The sequence below is a fragment of the Jaculus jaculus genome, chromosome 2 (assembly GCF_020740685.1).
Source record: "Jaculus jaculus isolate mJacJac1 chromosome 2, mJacJac1.mat.Y.cur, whole genome shotgun sequence".
NCBI classification, from domain to species: Eukaryota; Metazoa; Chordata; class Mammalia; order Rodentia; family Dipodidae; genus Jaculus; species Jaculus jaculus.
In genome coordinates, this window is record NC_059103.1 from 194,155,926 (window position 1) to 194,168,400 (window position 12,475).

The window sequence follows — 12,475 nt, forward strand, 5'->3', positions numbered from 1 at the left end:
CCGCCCCCGAGCGCGTGCACGCGGCCGCGCGCGCTGGCCCCAGCGGGCGGAAGTGACGCCTGCGCCGAGCCATTTCCGGCTTGCTGAAACTAGGAAGCAAACTTGGGAGCGAGCGAACGAGCGAGACGCCCCAGTCACGGGTGGCCGTGGCCGCTGTGCCCCGTGGCCCGGGCCGCGCTGAGCTGTCGGGAGGCCTGGCCATGGGGCCGCGCGAGCCTGCGTCGGCGTGAGGCTCGGGGCCTCCCGCGGGCGCCCGTGACCGGCCGGGGGACGCGGTGGGTGGTGGTCGGGGACGGACCGGGGCTCGGGCGGCGGCGGCGGCGGCGCCCGCCTGGGCTCGGGCATCATGAACATAGACGTGGAATTCCACATCCGGCAGAACTACCCGTGGAGCAAGTTGCCGGCCAACGTGAGGCAGGTACGGCTGCGCCCTGGGGCCGGGCCTCGGGCGGCTTCGGGCCCCCGCGCCCCTGTCACCCGAGCCCGTCGCCCCGCGCGGGGCCCCCGGCTGCCTCTTCCCGCGCCGGCGAGGCGGCGGCGCTGCGCGGTCGCGGGCGCAGTTCAAGTGTCAGCAGCTCACGACGCACCTCCCATGTCGCGTGTGTGCGACCTGAAATTGCTCGGTTCGGAAAGGATGTAAATTGCACCTTGCAGAACCAAAAAAAAAAAAAAAAGAGTAAGATAAGAAAATAAAGATTTTTTGCTTTACCCACCCCAGGGAGAGAAAACGTGATTTTCCACAATATGGACCAGTGAAGAGCAAGTGTGCAGAGTAGAGAGCCAAGAGACCATCCCCAGAGCTTGGAGTTGGATGTGTGTTGAGAGCATGTGCAGGTGGAGTTTGGTGAATGTGTGGGGTGGCTGGCAGGTGAGGCAGGAAAAGCAGGGCTTGATTTTGAAGGGTTTTTTTTTGCCCCCCCTCCCCACCCCCGTGCTTTCTGGTGATGGACTTTATTCTCTAGACAGGATGAGTTACTAGCGATGTGGCAACAAGAGAGTGATCTCGGATCTTTGAAAGTTAATGTTCAAGTTGACAGGCAGTTTTACTCAGTTGTTAAACAGATGTTGATTGAGCACCTAATAGATCCCCTGGCTTGTTCTGGGTTCAGGCATTGCCGCAGTTAACCAGCTGAAGGGCCTTCCCTGGTGGAGCTTATATAGTTTAGCCAAAAAGACAGCCAGTAACTAATGCATGTACGAACTATGGTGAGTGGATCAAAATCTACCTGCTACACGTGAGGCACTCTCATTGGTTACTGTGTGGCTCGCAGTTCTTCCCATTTTACTTGGTTGAAGTTGCAATTCTGTTTTCCCTTGGTGCTTGGCAATGGATAGTGTTTTGGGAAAGCTTGGAATGGTGGTAATAATGTGGTTTACTTGGAGTTCTACCCCTGGATCTAGGAAATAAATAAAGGTCTGGCAGGCCTCGCTTGACAAAGAACATCCTTTTTCTTTAAGACAAAACACAAGAGAGTGGAAAGTTCTGTTTCAGGACTTAGGATTCTTGGATGTCAAGGTGGGCTTTACCTGAAACTTGAGAAACAAAGACCTAAGCCTGAAGGGAGTAAGTTTCTTTTGTTGAGCTTTGGTGGGCAGGTTTGTTTTTCAGACAACTGGAAGAGCTATCAGTCCTGTTTGGCTTCATTTCCATTTTTTTCCTCTGTTCTTCATCAAAAAATCTGTGTAGTGTAGTGAGAGATTTTCCCCATCATGAATAATTGATTTTAATGCTAATTTAATAACAATTGGTTTTCCAATACTAATTGGAACAAATTCTCCCTATAACTTGGTTGTGATTACTGAAGTTAAACATTGGACACTGTTAAACTTACATCCAAATGTGAAATTGAGCTTTTTTTTTTTTTTCTAGTTTCATTTATAGCTAGTTACTTTCATTTAGGAAAGGGTGGCCGTTTGCTTCCGTAGGCCGTCTCTAGCCTTACAAACTCTTTCCTGAGGTCAAGCTCCATCTCAGGTCACACCAGCTTTCTGCCCGGTCTCTTGTTCTCAGAAATGGATCCTCCCATCACTCTGCCCTGCACTGTGGTGAGGTTCCTCTAAATGTCTGCTTTATATCGTAGCTTATTTGTGACTCTCAGATAGTCACTTCTCTTGGGCGGTTCCTGACAGCCTAACTCCAGAGTAGTTGTGCATGGATATGCTGTCATCTCACTGACCACTCAACCCCTCACAGGACTCTTCGCCTCCATGGCACACCTAGTTACTCTACCAGTGTGCAGCATTTCCCCTCACAGCACTCAGCAGACCTCCATGCATAGTTTCTGGTTGCATTACTTGTTGTATTTACCGTGAGCCCCTATGCATAGCTGACTTTTAGTAGATGTTTGTTGGCTGTAATAATGGCATCAGCTTGAGATTTTTTTCCCCCCCTAGGCAGCTAAAACTCAGTTACTTTAAATGCAGAGAATATTCTTTGTATGGAAAGAGTTTGTATTTTGACATAAATACTTTGATATGATTTCCAGGAAGTTTTGATGGGCTTAATTTAGAAATGACTCATTCCTAGTTCAGAAACCTGGGCAAGGAGACCCAGGCTTTCAGAAGATGTTCTTTTTATATGGTTGAGATGAATTGTTTTTGTGTGATATGGGTCATACCATACTGTGAGTACATTAAAGAATTGTAGATGGGGCCTGGGGATGTAGCTCAGTGGTAGCTGAGCATGTACAAGACCTTTGATTTGCTCCCAAGCAAAGGGCAAAAAACAAAAACCCCAAACATGGTCACTAGGACCATTGTTTGAGATATTTCCTTTAATTTACTAATACCTTGCATTCATTGTTCAAAACAATTTGTGGTCCTTTTATTTAAAGGGAGATCTTATTGATGAGGCTGTGTAGAATCAAAGGATTATTTTTTAAAATGTGGGTTTTGTGGGGGAGGAGGTGTTATTCACTGTGGGATGCACACATCGGCCCTGTAAGAGCTGGAACCTTGGAGTCTGTGTTTGGACAGTCTGCTGCAGTGAGGAGGGCCCGTAGCTCGTGCCTTACTCCCATACCACCCTTTCCTCTGCTACAGGCCTTTTACATGCAGCCCAGCTTCATTTGTCAGATCTTGTCAGGATTTGGGAGGGCCACATTGTCCCAAGTAAAATGACTTTCCCTGCTCCTGGTAGCACATCCGTAGTGGCCAGAATGTTTTAAAACGGTGAGCGGTTTGGGGAGGGAGAGGAGCCAGGAAGCCACGGAGGCATTTTATTTTACAAATCTGTCTAGGGAAGAATAAAGTGAACTTCTACTGTGATTTTCAAGAATGTGCATGCATACCTTAGAAATTGATTAGGACCAGTCAGAGCTTAATGCCTAGTGCTAAAGCTTGCCTGTTGAATAGATGTAGTGTCCAGGGAGGCTTACAAATGGTGGGTCCTTATGTTTTGTGATTTAGACTTTTTACTCTGGACATACTAGGAGTAACGTTTGAAAAGGAATAAATTCTTGCTAAGTTAGGTAAATTAAAAGAGTAATTGTTTTTTATTTTTGAGGCAGGGTCTCATGCTAGCTAGGCTGATGTGAACTCACGGGGCTACTCTGCTTCAGTCTCCCGAGTACTGAGTTTTAGGGGTGAGCTACCATGCTTGGCTCAAAATTTATTTGAAACAGAAGAACAAAACTTCAAGTTTGGGATTTGCTATGATGTTAGTAAAATTGAGTGCTTGTGTGAGTATGCATGTGTGTGTTTCGTATTTTCTGGGAAAGCTGTGTTTGGCAGCCAAGGTCAGGAAACCTCCAAAAGGCTGGCAGACAGCCACCCCTTCTGGTTCCCCGAAAGTCAGTGCTGACCCTGGCTTTAGTGCTACGTCGACGGCGGTTGAGTATTTTCTGCATCACGAAGTCTACTGAAACTTCAGCTGCACTAGTGTAAGCCCATCCATTTTGACAGGAGTTGATGAGTTTCCTCAACCCACGATAAACTAGTCTAATGCATCAGGTACTTGCTTTTCTCCCACCGTGTCCCACCAGTGCTTCCAGCTACGGGCCAACTTCCTTTGATACACATTTCCTGTGGTTGCCATAACTGAAAGATAGGTGTAGCTTTGCCTCTTAAAAAACCTGTAAGAAGTGCAGCAAACTGAATCCTTTGATCGTTCTGAAATCAAAGATGTCCAGTTTCACTTTATATAGTGTTGGAAAGACCATATCTAGTAATTAGAAGGGAGAGTGTGGTCAGATACAGTATTAACTTGACGGTCACACATGAATATCGTGTTGACTCTAACTTTTTTTTTTTTGGTTTATTTTTATTTATTTGTTTGAGAGCGACAGACAGAGAAAGAGGTAGAGAGAGAGAGAATGGGCATGCCAGGGCTTCCAGCCACTGCAGACGAATTCCAGATGCGTGCACTCCCTTGTGCATCTGGCTAACGTGGGTCCTGGGGAATTGATCCTCGAACCGGGGTCCTTAGGCTTCACAGGCAAGCGCTTAACCACTAAGCCATCTTTCCAGCCCTCGTATTGACTCTAAGCAGATTTACTCTTTGCTTTTATAGCATTCCAACTTTGAACACAAAAAAGTTTAGTGTACAGCTAGAAAGTACTAGTAAGAATAGTTTAGATAGAACAGTTTGCCCTCTGTGGCATATGCATTGTTGGTTCAGTTAACCCCTGACTGAAAATCTCGCAGAAGTGTTGGCTTGTACTGGACGTGCACAGATTTTCTTACTGTTGTTCCCTAGGGCAACAACGATTTCTGTAGCACTTGTTATGTGTTACAAGTAATCTAGAGATGATTTGAGGCATACAGAGGATATAGGATGCGTGTGGTTTATATGCAAATACTATGTCCGTTTATGTAAGGGACTCGTGCATGCCAGGATTTGGTTATCCTTAGGGTGGTGGCACCAGTGCTGCGTGGATACTAATGAGCATCTGTATATCATAACACTGAAGTTGCCTAAATGTTTCCTAATGAAGCCATGAGGAAATGGCATTTTAAAGAAGCAATCTTGCATCCATTTGAAGTGAACATTATGTAACAGTCTTAATCTAGCAATCATAGCTTAGTTCAAAGTGACTGATGGTCAAGGGCTTGTCTGTCCTTAGTTGCCATTCTTGAATTTATTTTATTTATTTATTTTTTTTATTTTCTGGTTTTTTGAGGTAGGGTCTCGCTCTAGCCCAGGCTGACCTGGAATTCACTCTGTAGTCTCAGGGTGGCCTTGAACGATTCTCTTACCTCAAAAAACAAAAACAAAAGTTTATGGGGGAAAAATACTGTTTGTTTTGGAAGCTGTTTAATAGCTATATGAACTTTCTTTTAGAGTCTTGGAAATTCACAGCGAGAATATGAAAAGCAGGTTGTCTTGTACAGCATCCGCAATCAGTTACGCTACAGAAATAACCTAGGTAAGTGGAGACATCTTCACACGGGCAAAATGACTTGCTGATTCTTCATTTTCATAGATCTTGTCTGGCTTCTCAGTACATATTTCATAGATCTGAAATTACTCCATAAAGACTTTAGGAAACTTTGTTTCATTCCAGCTAATAACAGCTTGTCTTGGCAAGTGAAAATTTCAAATTCTGATGAGAATTACTTTTCAGAGTACCCTTTATAGATTCATTTGCTCCTGTATCATATTAGTCTTAATTCAGTGCCATCTTACCTGAGGTGAGAAAACATGCCAGGGAAGAAAAAGTTCATCAGTTTTAATCATTTCTCACTTGGAGATTTGTTTTATGTACCATACTTTTTCTAAATAACATAGCTTTACTAAAGCACTGTATAATAAATGGAACAAATATTGAATATACTTAGTTCTGTGATTTTTTTTTTTTTTTACTCCATTTAAAAATACTTATTTTAGCTGGGCATGATGGTGCATGCCTTTAGTTCCAGCACTTGGAAGGCAGAAGTAGGAGGATCACCATGAGTTCGAGGCCACCCTGAGACTACAGAGTGAGTTCCAGGTCAGCCTGGGCTAGAGTGAGACCCTACCTCGAAATTACCAAAAAAAAAAAAAAAACCCTTTTTTTTTTTTGTCAGATTGTTTTAGTTATTTTGTTCCTCCAGTATGTGTTACTCTAATTTTAAGTGTCTCATTTTAGAAAGTTTTTTCATGCAAGTCATTTTCCATTGAAGTCAGAGGAATAATGAAACAGAAGATGGAGCTGGTGACACCAGCCTATAATCCCAGCTATTTGGGAACCTGAGGAAGGAAGATTGTGAATTCAAGGCCTACCTGTCCTGTAGAATGAGTTCAAGGCCAGTGTAGGCAACATAGACACTGAAAAGAAAGGACTCAGGATATAGCTAAGTGATTGAGTGTTTGGCAAGCAGGTGCCAGGCTCTGGGCTCAATCTCGAGTGCCAGAAAAAAATTAAAACAGCAAATGATTTATAAAAACACCCTTCATTGAAATCAAGCATGTAGTCTGGCTACCTTGTAAAGTGATGTGGTAAAAGGTTTGTGACTTAAAGCCTGTTTGGTGGTTTAATGCTTGTGTTCTGATCTGGCAAGACTGATTTCTCTACATTATGTGCCCTGTGATACATTTTAGTTACTGTAGTAAGGTCCATTTTATGGGAGGGGGGATGTAATTGTTTTGTTCCAGTTTAAGATATTTTATTTCTTGTTTAACTTACATATTGTGTTAAAATAAAATAATAGTAGTTTGTGAAGTGTTTCACAATACTTTTACAGTGAATATGTAGTTAATAAGAACCCCCAAAATCTGGAGAATTTCCCTGTATCTTGCAGTTAAACATGTCAAGAAAGATGAACGTAAGTACTATGAAGAACTCCTGAAGTACAGTAGAGAGCACCTCATGCTGTACCCTTACCACCTGTCCGATATCATGGTGAAGGGGCTGAGAATCACACCGTTTTCCTACTACGCCGGGATCATGGAGGTGAGTTCCAGTGTGAAGGAACCACGAACAGTGCGGCCGTATGGGCCAGGGACACTTGTTGATGGTAACTACCATTTTAGCTCTTAGCTGTAATTTCTGAAATTATAGTGCGAAAGGAATGGCTGATTACAAGTTAACTTCTTGAGCCTTTGAGCCACACTTTTACACATAATTGTTATTATTGTGTTCATGTTGGAAAGGTATCTTTTTCTATTCTGTGATTTTGAAGGTATTATTGACCTTTTCTACTCTTATACTATAATCAGTCATTTATATGAGTTGCCTGTGTAAAATTTACGCTTTTTCTATTAAGGTTGCAAGTGAGCCAGGCACATTGGTGCAGGCCTTTATCCCAGCACTCAGGAGGCTGAGGTAGGAGGATCACCATGAGTACAAGGCCAGCCTGGGGCTACAGAGTGAGTTCCAGGTCAGCCTGGGCTAGAGTGAGACCCTACCTTGAAAAACCAAAAAAGACAGAGAGAGAAAAGATAAGACAATGGGTTATAGAATTGAACTCAGAGAAACTCAATCTATTTAACTGTTCATTAACTATAAAAGAGTACATCATGATAGATCCAACATTATATGGTACATATGTCCAAAAGGAAATATGTTAAGCTCTGTAATCATTAATTTTTAATTTTAGCTTTTTTCCAAAACCAGTTTGTACTTGGCTTGAGTTGAGGAGTGCTATCTATCTCCTGAGCTTTCTGTGAAGATGCAGGGGAGAGGTGTGTCAGAGAGCTGCTGTCGGGCTCCCAGGACACTGGCCGAGAGGAGCTGGAGCGCGGGGCTGCGGGGAGGCTGTGGCCAGTGCCCTTGACTGCCAGCGCCTGTGGTTCAGCTCCGTGGCACTCCTCCAGGGGCACTTCTACAGCTCCGTGTCGTAAGACTAGCATGATGAAGAGGCAGGGTGGCGCCATGGAGGTGGCAGCCAGTCAGAAAGTGCTTCCTAGTTTTGGTTCTTTTTCTGGAATGGTCGACAAGGCTCGGAAGACAGAAGAGATAGAGTTTTTGTCCACTTAAGCTTTCATTTCAGTTATATACACGTGCTCACTGCTCTGTGTGTTTTGTTTGTACTCTTGGGTATATGTCTGGGTTGATGGTGGGTCTTACCCTGCTGTAAACAGATGGTTGTTTCTGGAGAAACCGATTGGGGTTGGAAAAAGCTGGGTACTAAGTTTAACTCTGCTATTAATTGGGACTTACAGGAGCAAAAACTACTCAGTAACTACACTTTGTTGGTAGTGCATATTTTGGATACATGTTGATGGAGCCCCACTCTATGGGAGGATATTGGGATTGGTTATAGAGCATGGAAAATCTAGAACCCTGAGCTCCACGAGAGGCATTCCCTCATAGCTCCCACAGGGAACAGGTTATAAAGCAACTGTCTGGGACTCATACAGAATGTTTTAAGAGGCCTTTCTTTGGATTGGGTTCACAGGGGCTGAGGAGATGACTTGCTGGATAAGCACTTACTGCACAAGAATGAGAACCCAAGTGCAGACCCCCCAGTCCAAAGCCAGATGCTACAGTGCCAGTGTCTGTAGTACCAGCATGTAGAGGCTGAGAAGGGGGCAGAAATGGGAGAGACACCAGAGCTCATGGGTCATCCAGCCCGTGTTCTCAGTGGTGAACAACAGAGACACAGCCTCAAGCAAGGGCTGACGCCTGGCGTTGTCTTTCGACCTCTGCAAGTGCACTCACGCATATGTGCTTGCGTGCATGCGTGCATGTGCGCGCGCGCGCACGCACGCACGCACACACACACACACACACACACACACACACACACACACACATATTCTCAGCCCCTAAAAACTAAAGTATCTTGGCCATGCAGTTGTGAGTTCCACATGTATGCATGCTTTCATATTTTAGGGTGTCCACTGTGATTACACTGCTTCCAGTAATTCCAGTACTGTTTATTACTCTGTTTGATGCCAGTATTGAATTGCTGCATGTTTTTATCTAAAGAAATTTTCATTTGTTTTTTCTTTTTAAAAGGATATTATGAACAGTGAGAAAAGTTATGATTCATTGCCCAATTTTACTGCTGCTGACTGTAAGTATTAGTTGCACTGTTTAGATTGTATCTTTGAGCATGCATGTTTTGTGTCAGCATTGTAATGTATATGTAACCTGAAATATGTGCAAATGAGCAACATTAATGTGAATTTTATCACGTATTATAAATTAAATGTAAGATCCACTCTAAATGTTAAAGAAAAGGATATTTTGAAGTGATAAAAAATAGGACTAACCTACATCTTTATAGGGAGTGAGGTTCTTACTGATAAGTGTTTATACCACTTGAGGAAAGAAAACTTGGGCACAGTACTTCTTGTGCACATATTGGCTGGTGTTTTACTGTGCTTAGTTCACTGAAGCATGTGTTTAAAATGTGCCATGGCTCTGTGTGGAAGAAGCTTCTGCTGAGAAGTGGATTTTTACTTCTCAAACCTGGGAGGATCTCTGCTTCGTAAGCCTGGTCTCATTAGCATTAGCATGAATCAAGAATCAACTTGAATTCATCTCTCCCAGGGTTTTCTTTTCATTGATAACTGTATGGGGAATTCTTTTTCTTCTTTATTCATTTATTTATTTGGCAAGAAAGAAAAAGGAAGAGAAAGAAAGCAAGAGAGAGAATCCAGATGGATGCACCACTTTATGCATATGGATTTACGTGGGTACTGTGAAAATTGAGCCCAGGCCATTAAGGCTTTGCAGGCAAGTGCCTTTTACTGCTGAGCCATCTCCTTAAACCAAGAATTCTTTTTTTTTTTTTTTAAATGTGAAAGTAAGAGCAAGAGAGGAGAGAAATGAGAATCAGCACACCAGGGCTTCCAGCCACTGCAGAATTCCAGATATGTGCCGTTGTGTGTGCATGTGTGACCTTGTGCATCTGGCTTATGTGGGACCTGAGGAGTTGAACATGGGTCCCTAGGCTCTCCATGGGCCTTAACTGCTAAGCCATCTCTCCAGCCCCCAAGAATTCTTTTTAATTTGACATTTGCTCACTGTGTTAATAATTGTAAGAGGATTATGCAAGCTGAGGTTTTTTTCCTAAAGTCACTTGCAAGTATATTGATATTTCAAGATATATTCAGTGCTTTTAAAGGAAGGGCTTTCTTTCAGGTCTCAGGCTTTTGGGCATAGGAAGAAACCAGTACATTGACCTTATGAATCAGTGCAGGTCATCAAAAGTAAGTCATTTCCCTTGAAGCTTTTATACCCCCTTGGTCATGGTTGAAGTTTCTTTTTTTTCTTTTTCTTTCTAATGGTATAAATAATGAACTCTTAACTTCTTTTTTTTTTGGTTTTTTGAGGTAGGCTCTCACTCTGGTCCAGGCTGACCTGGAATTCACTATGGATTCTCAGGGTGGCCTTGAACTCATGGTGATCCGCCTACCTCTCTCTCTCTCCCAAGTGCTGGGATTAAAGGCGTGCGCCACCACGCCCAGCTTAACTTCTTGAACAAAATAAAATGTACTTTACATCAAAACAATGAATAGATCTTCAGTATTTTCTAGACTATAGCTTAAGTGACTAGTGAATTAAAAATATTTACAGTATATAACACTTACTTTATAAATTAGTTTTCTTTAAATATTTTATTTTCTTTAATATGATATTTAAAATCTTTTTCTTATCTTTTTTGTTGATTTCTTAAAGGTTTTTGACAAATTTTATGTATGTACACAAAATATTTTGATCCTACGCTGGGCGTGGTGGCGCACGCCTTTAATCCCAGCACTTGGGAGGCAGAGGTAGGAGGATTGCCATGAGTTAGAGGCCACCCTGAGACTCCATAGTGAATTCCAGGTCAGCCTGGGCTAGAGTGAGACCCTACCTCGAAAATCAAAAAAAAAATATATATATATATATATATATTTTGATCCTAGTCTCCTTCCATCACTCTCTTACTCATACTCCCCCATACTGTATCCACTGAACCTCCTTTCTCTCCAGCCATTTTGATGTCTTTTTGTCATCCATGATGACATGTTGATGGGCCTAATATTGTGCAGGAAATGACAACTGCTGGGAGGCCGTGGATATAACAGCCACCTGTGTCCAAAGCACTGTGTACCAAAATACTCCCAGCTGTTCTGGCTCTTAAACATTTCCTGCCACCTTGTCTGCATTGTTGCCTGAGCCTCCTCCTCTAGTGTTGAACATTTACGAGCCCCTTCTGCTGTGTACTTCGCTTTATCTGAGCCTCTCCAGTAGTCACTGCCATCTGCAAACAGAAGCTCCCGAGCAGAAGTGAGATCAACGCTGCTGTGTGAGCGCAAAAGTACTTAGAGGGTCATGTGATGGACACCTGCATCCATTTAGCCAACAGTAGTGAGCGCATCCCCAGCATCCACCTTGATTTTAATGGCAAAGCCAGTTCAAATCACTGGGTTAAAATAAAAGTAGCTTATAAAATTTCTTTGCTTGCCTTTTTATTTGCCTATCTTAGCTCCAGAAGTTACATAATAGATGAAATAAGTATTTTATTTTATTTTTTGGTTTTTCGAGGTAGGGTCTCACTCTGGCCCAGGCTGACCTGGAATTCACTACGGAGTCTCAGGGTGGCCTTGAACTCACGGTGATCCTCCTACCTCTGCCTCTCGAGTGCTGGGATTAAAGGCGTGCGCCACCACGCCTGGCATAAGTATGTTTTTTAGTTGCAAATTTTCACCTCTTAGATAAAATGTTTCTAGACTGAAACAAGGTAAGATAATTGTATAGTATGTCTGGAATTAAGATATTAAGTATTATTATTTGCAAAGGTAGTTTTTAGCCTTTTATGTCTTATTATATGATTGATAGACACAGAAGGTGGTAACTTTACATTGTTAGCAGATTCTCAAATGTCTATACCATTATAGAAATTCTTCCGAAGGAAAAGTGCCCGTGACCTTCTACCAATAAAGCCAGTGGAAATTGCCATAGAGGCCTGGTGGGTGGTGCAGGCTGGGTACATCACAGAAGATGACATTAAGGTAGGGTTTTTAAAAATTAAAACTAGAACTTTTATTTTTTTAATGTACTTTACAGCAGTTAAATTCCAGCTGTGTGTGTGTTTTAAATTTCATTATTTGGTTTTCCTGCAGAAAATTAAACTAATTTAAAATATATAATGGCCAGATGATTGGTGGAATTTAATGGTGAGGGAGGCTTTATCTGGTTCATGTATAGTACTGTGCAGTGTTAATGAGATACAAGTGTCATGTAAAGTGACGCGATACCACACTTACAGCAAGAATAATATGGGCAGCACTTCTGAACAACCGGTGTGTGCTAGATGTGCCATACACTCGTGAGTGCTTTCTGGTCTCATTCAATTCTCACGACAGCCCCTGGGCATCACAGGAGGAAAGTGACCACAAGCATTTGATTACTGGCCCCAGTCAGTGATAGACGACATCTAAGATCATCACTGAGGCAGTTTCGAGTTATTATACTGAAGTCGTGATAGGTCCTTAGTGGGCCAGTAGTGTCAAGATCAAGGGAAATGCTATTCTCAGAGGTCTAACCACACTTGATATAAACTTCACGTTTGAAAGGGCTCTTGGTTAGAGGAAAGGGTAGAATACTGGGTGAGCCCA

The 12,475-nt window shown here is 42.9% G+C and overlaps 1 protein-coding gene across 1 annotated transcript in view; it reads left to right on the forward strand.

Moving 5' to 3' along the window:
• The first annotated feature begins 294 nt into the window (after positions 1-294).
• Fam91a1 (family with sequence similarity 91 member A1) overlaps positions 295-12,475 on the forward strand; it is a 60,684-nt gene continuing 48,503 nt past the window's right edge. The window contains exons 1-6 of the mRNA XM_004661354.2: positions 295-418; positions 5,282-5,366; positions 6,721-6,872; positions 8,883-8,940; positions 10,014-10,081; positions 11,756-11,869. Of these exons, the coding sequence (XP_004661411.2) occupies positions 347-418; positions 5,282-5,366; positions 6,721-6,872; positions 8,883-8,940; positions 10,014-10,081; positions 11,756-11,869 (549 nt within the window). The 5' untranslated portion in view covers positions 295-346. The remainder of the gene's footprint in view (positions 419-5,281; positions 5,367-6,720; positions 6,873-8,882; positions 8,941-10,013; positions 10,082-11,755; positions 11,870-12,475) is intronic.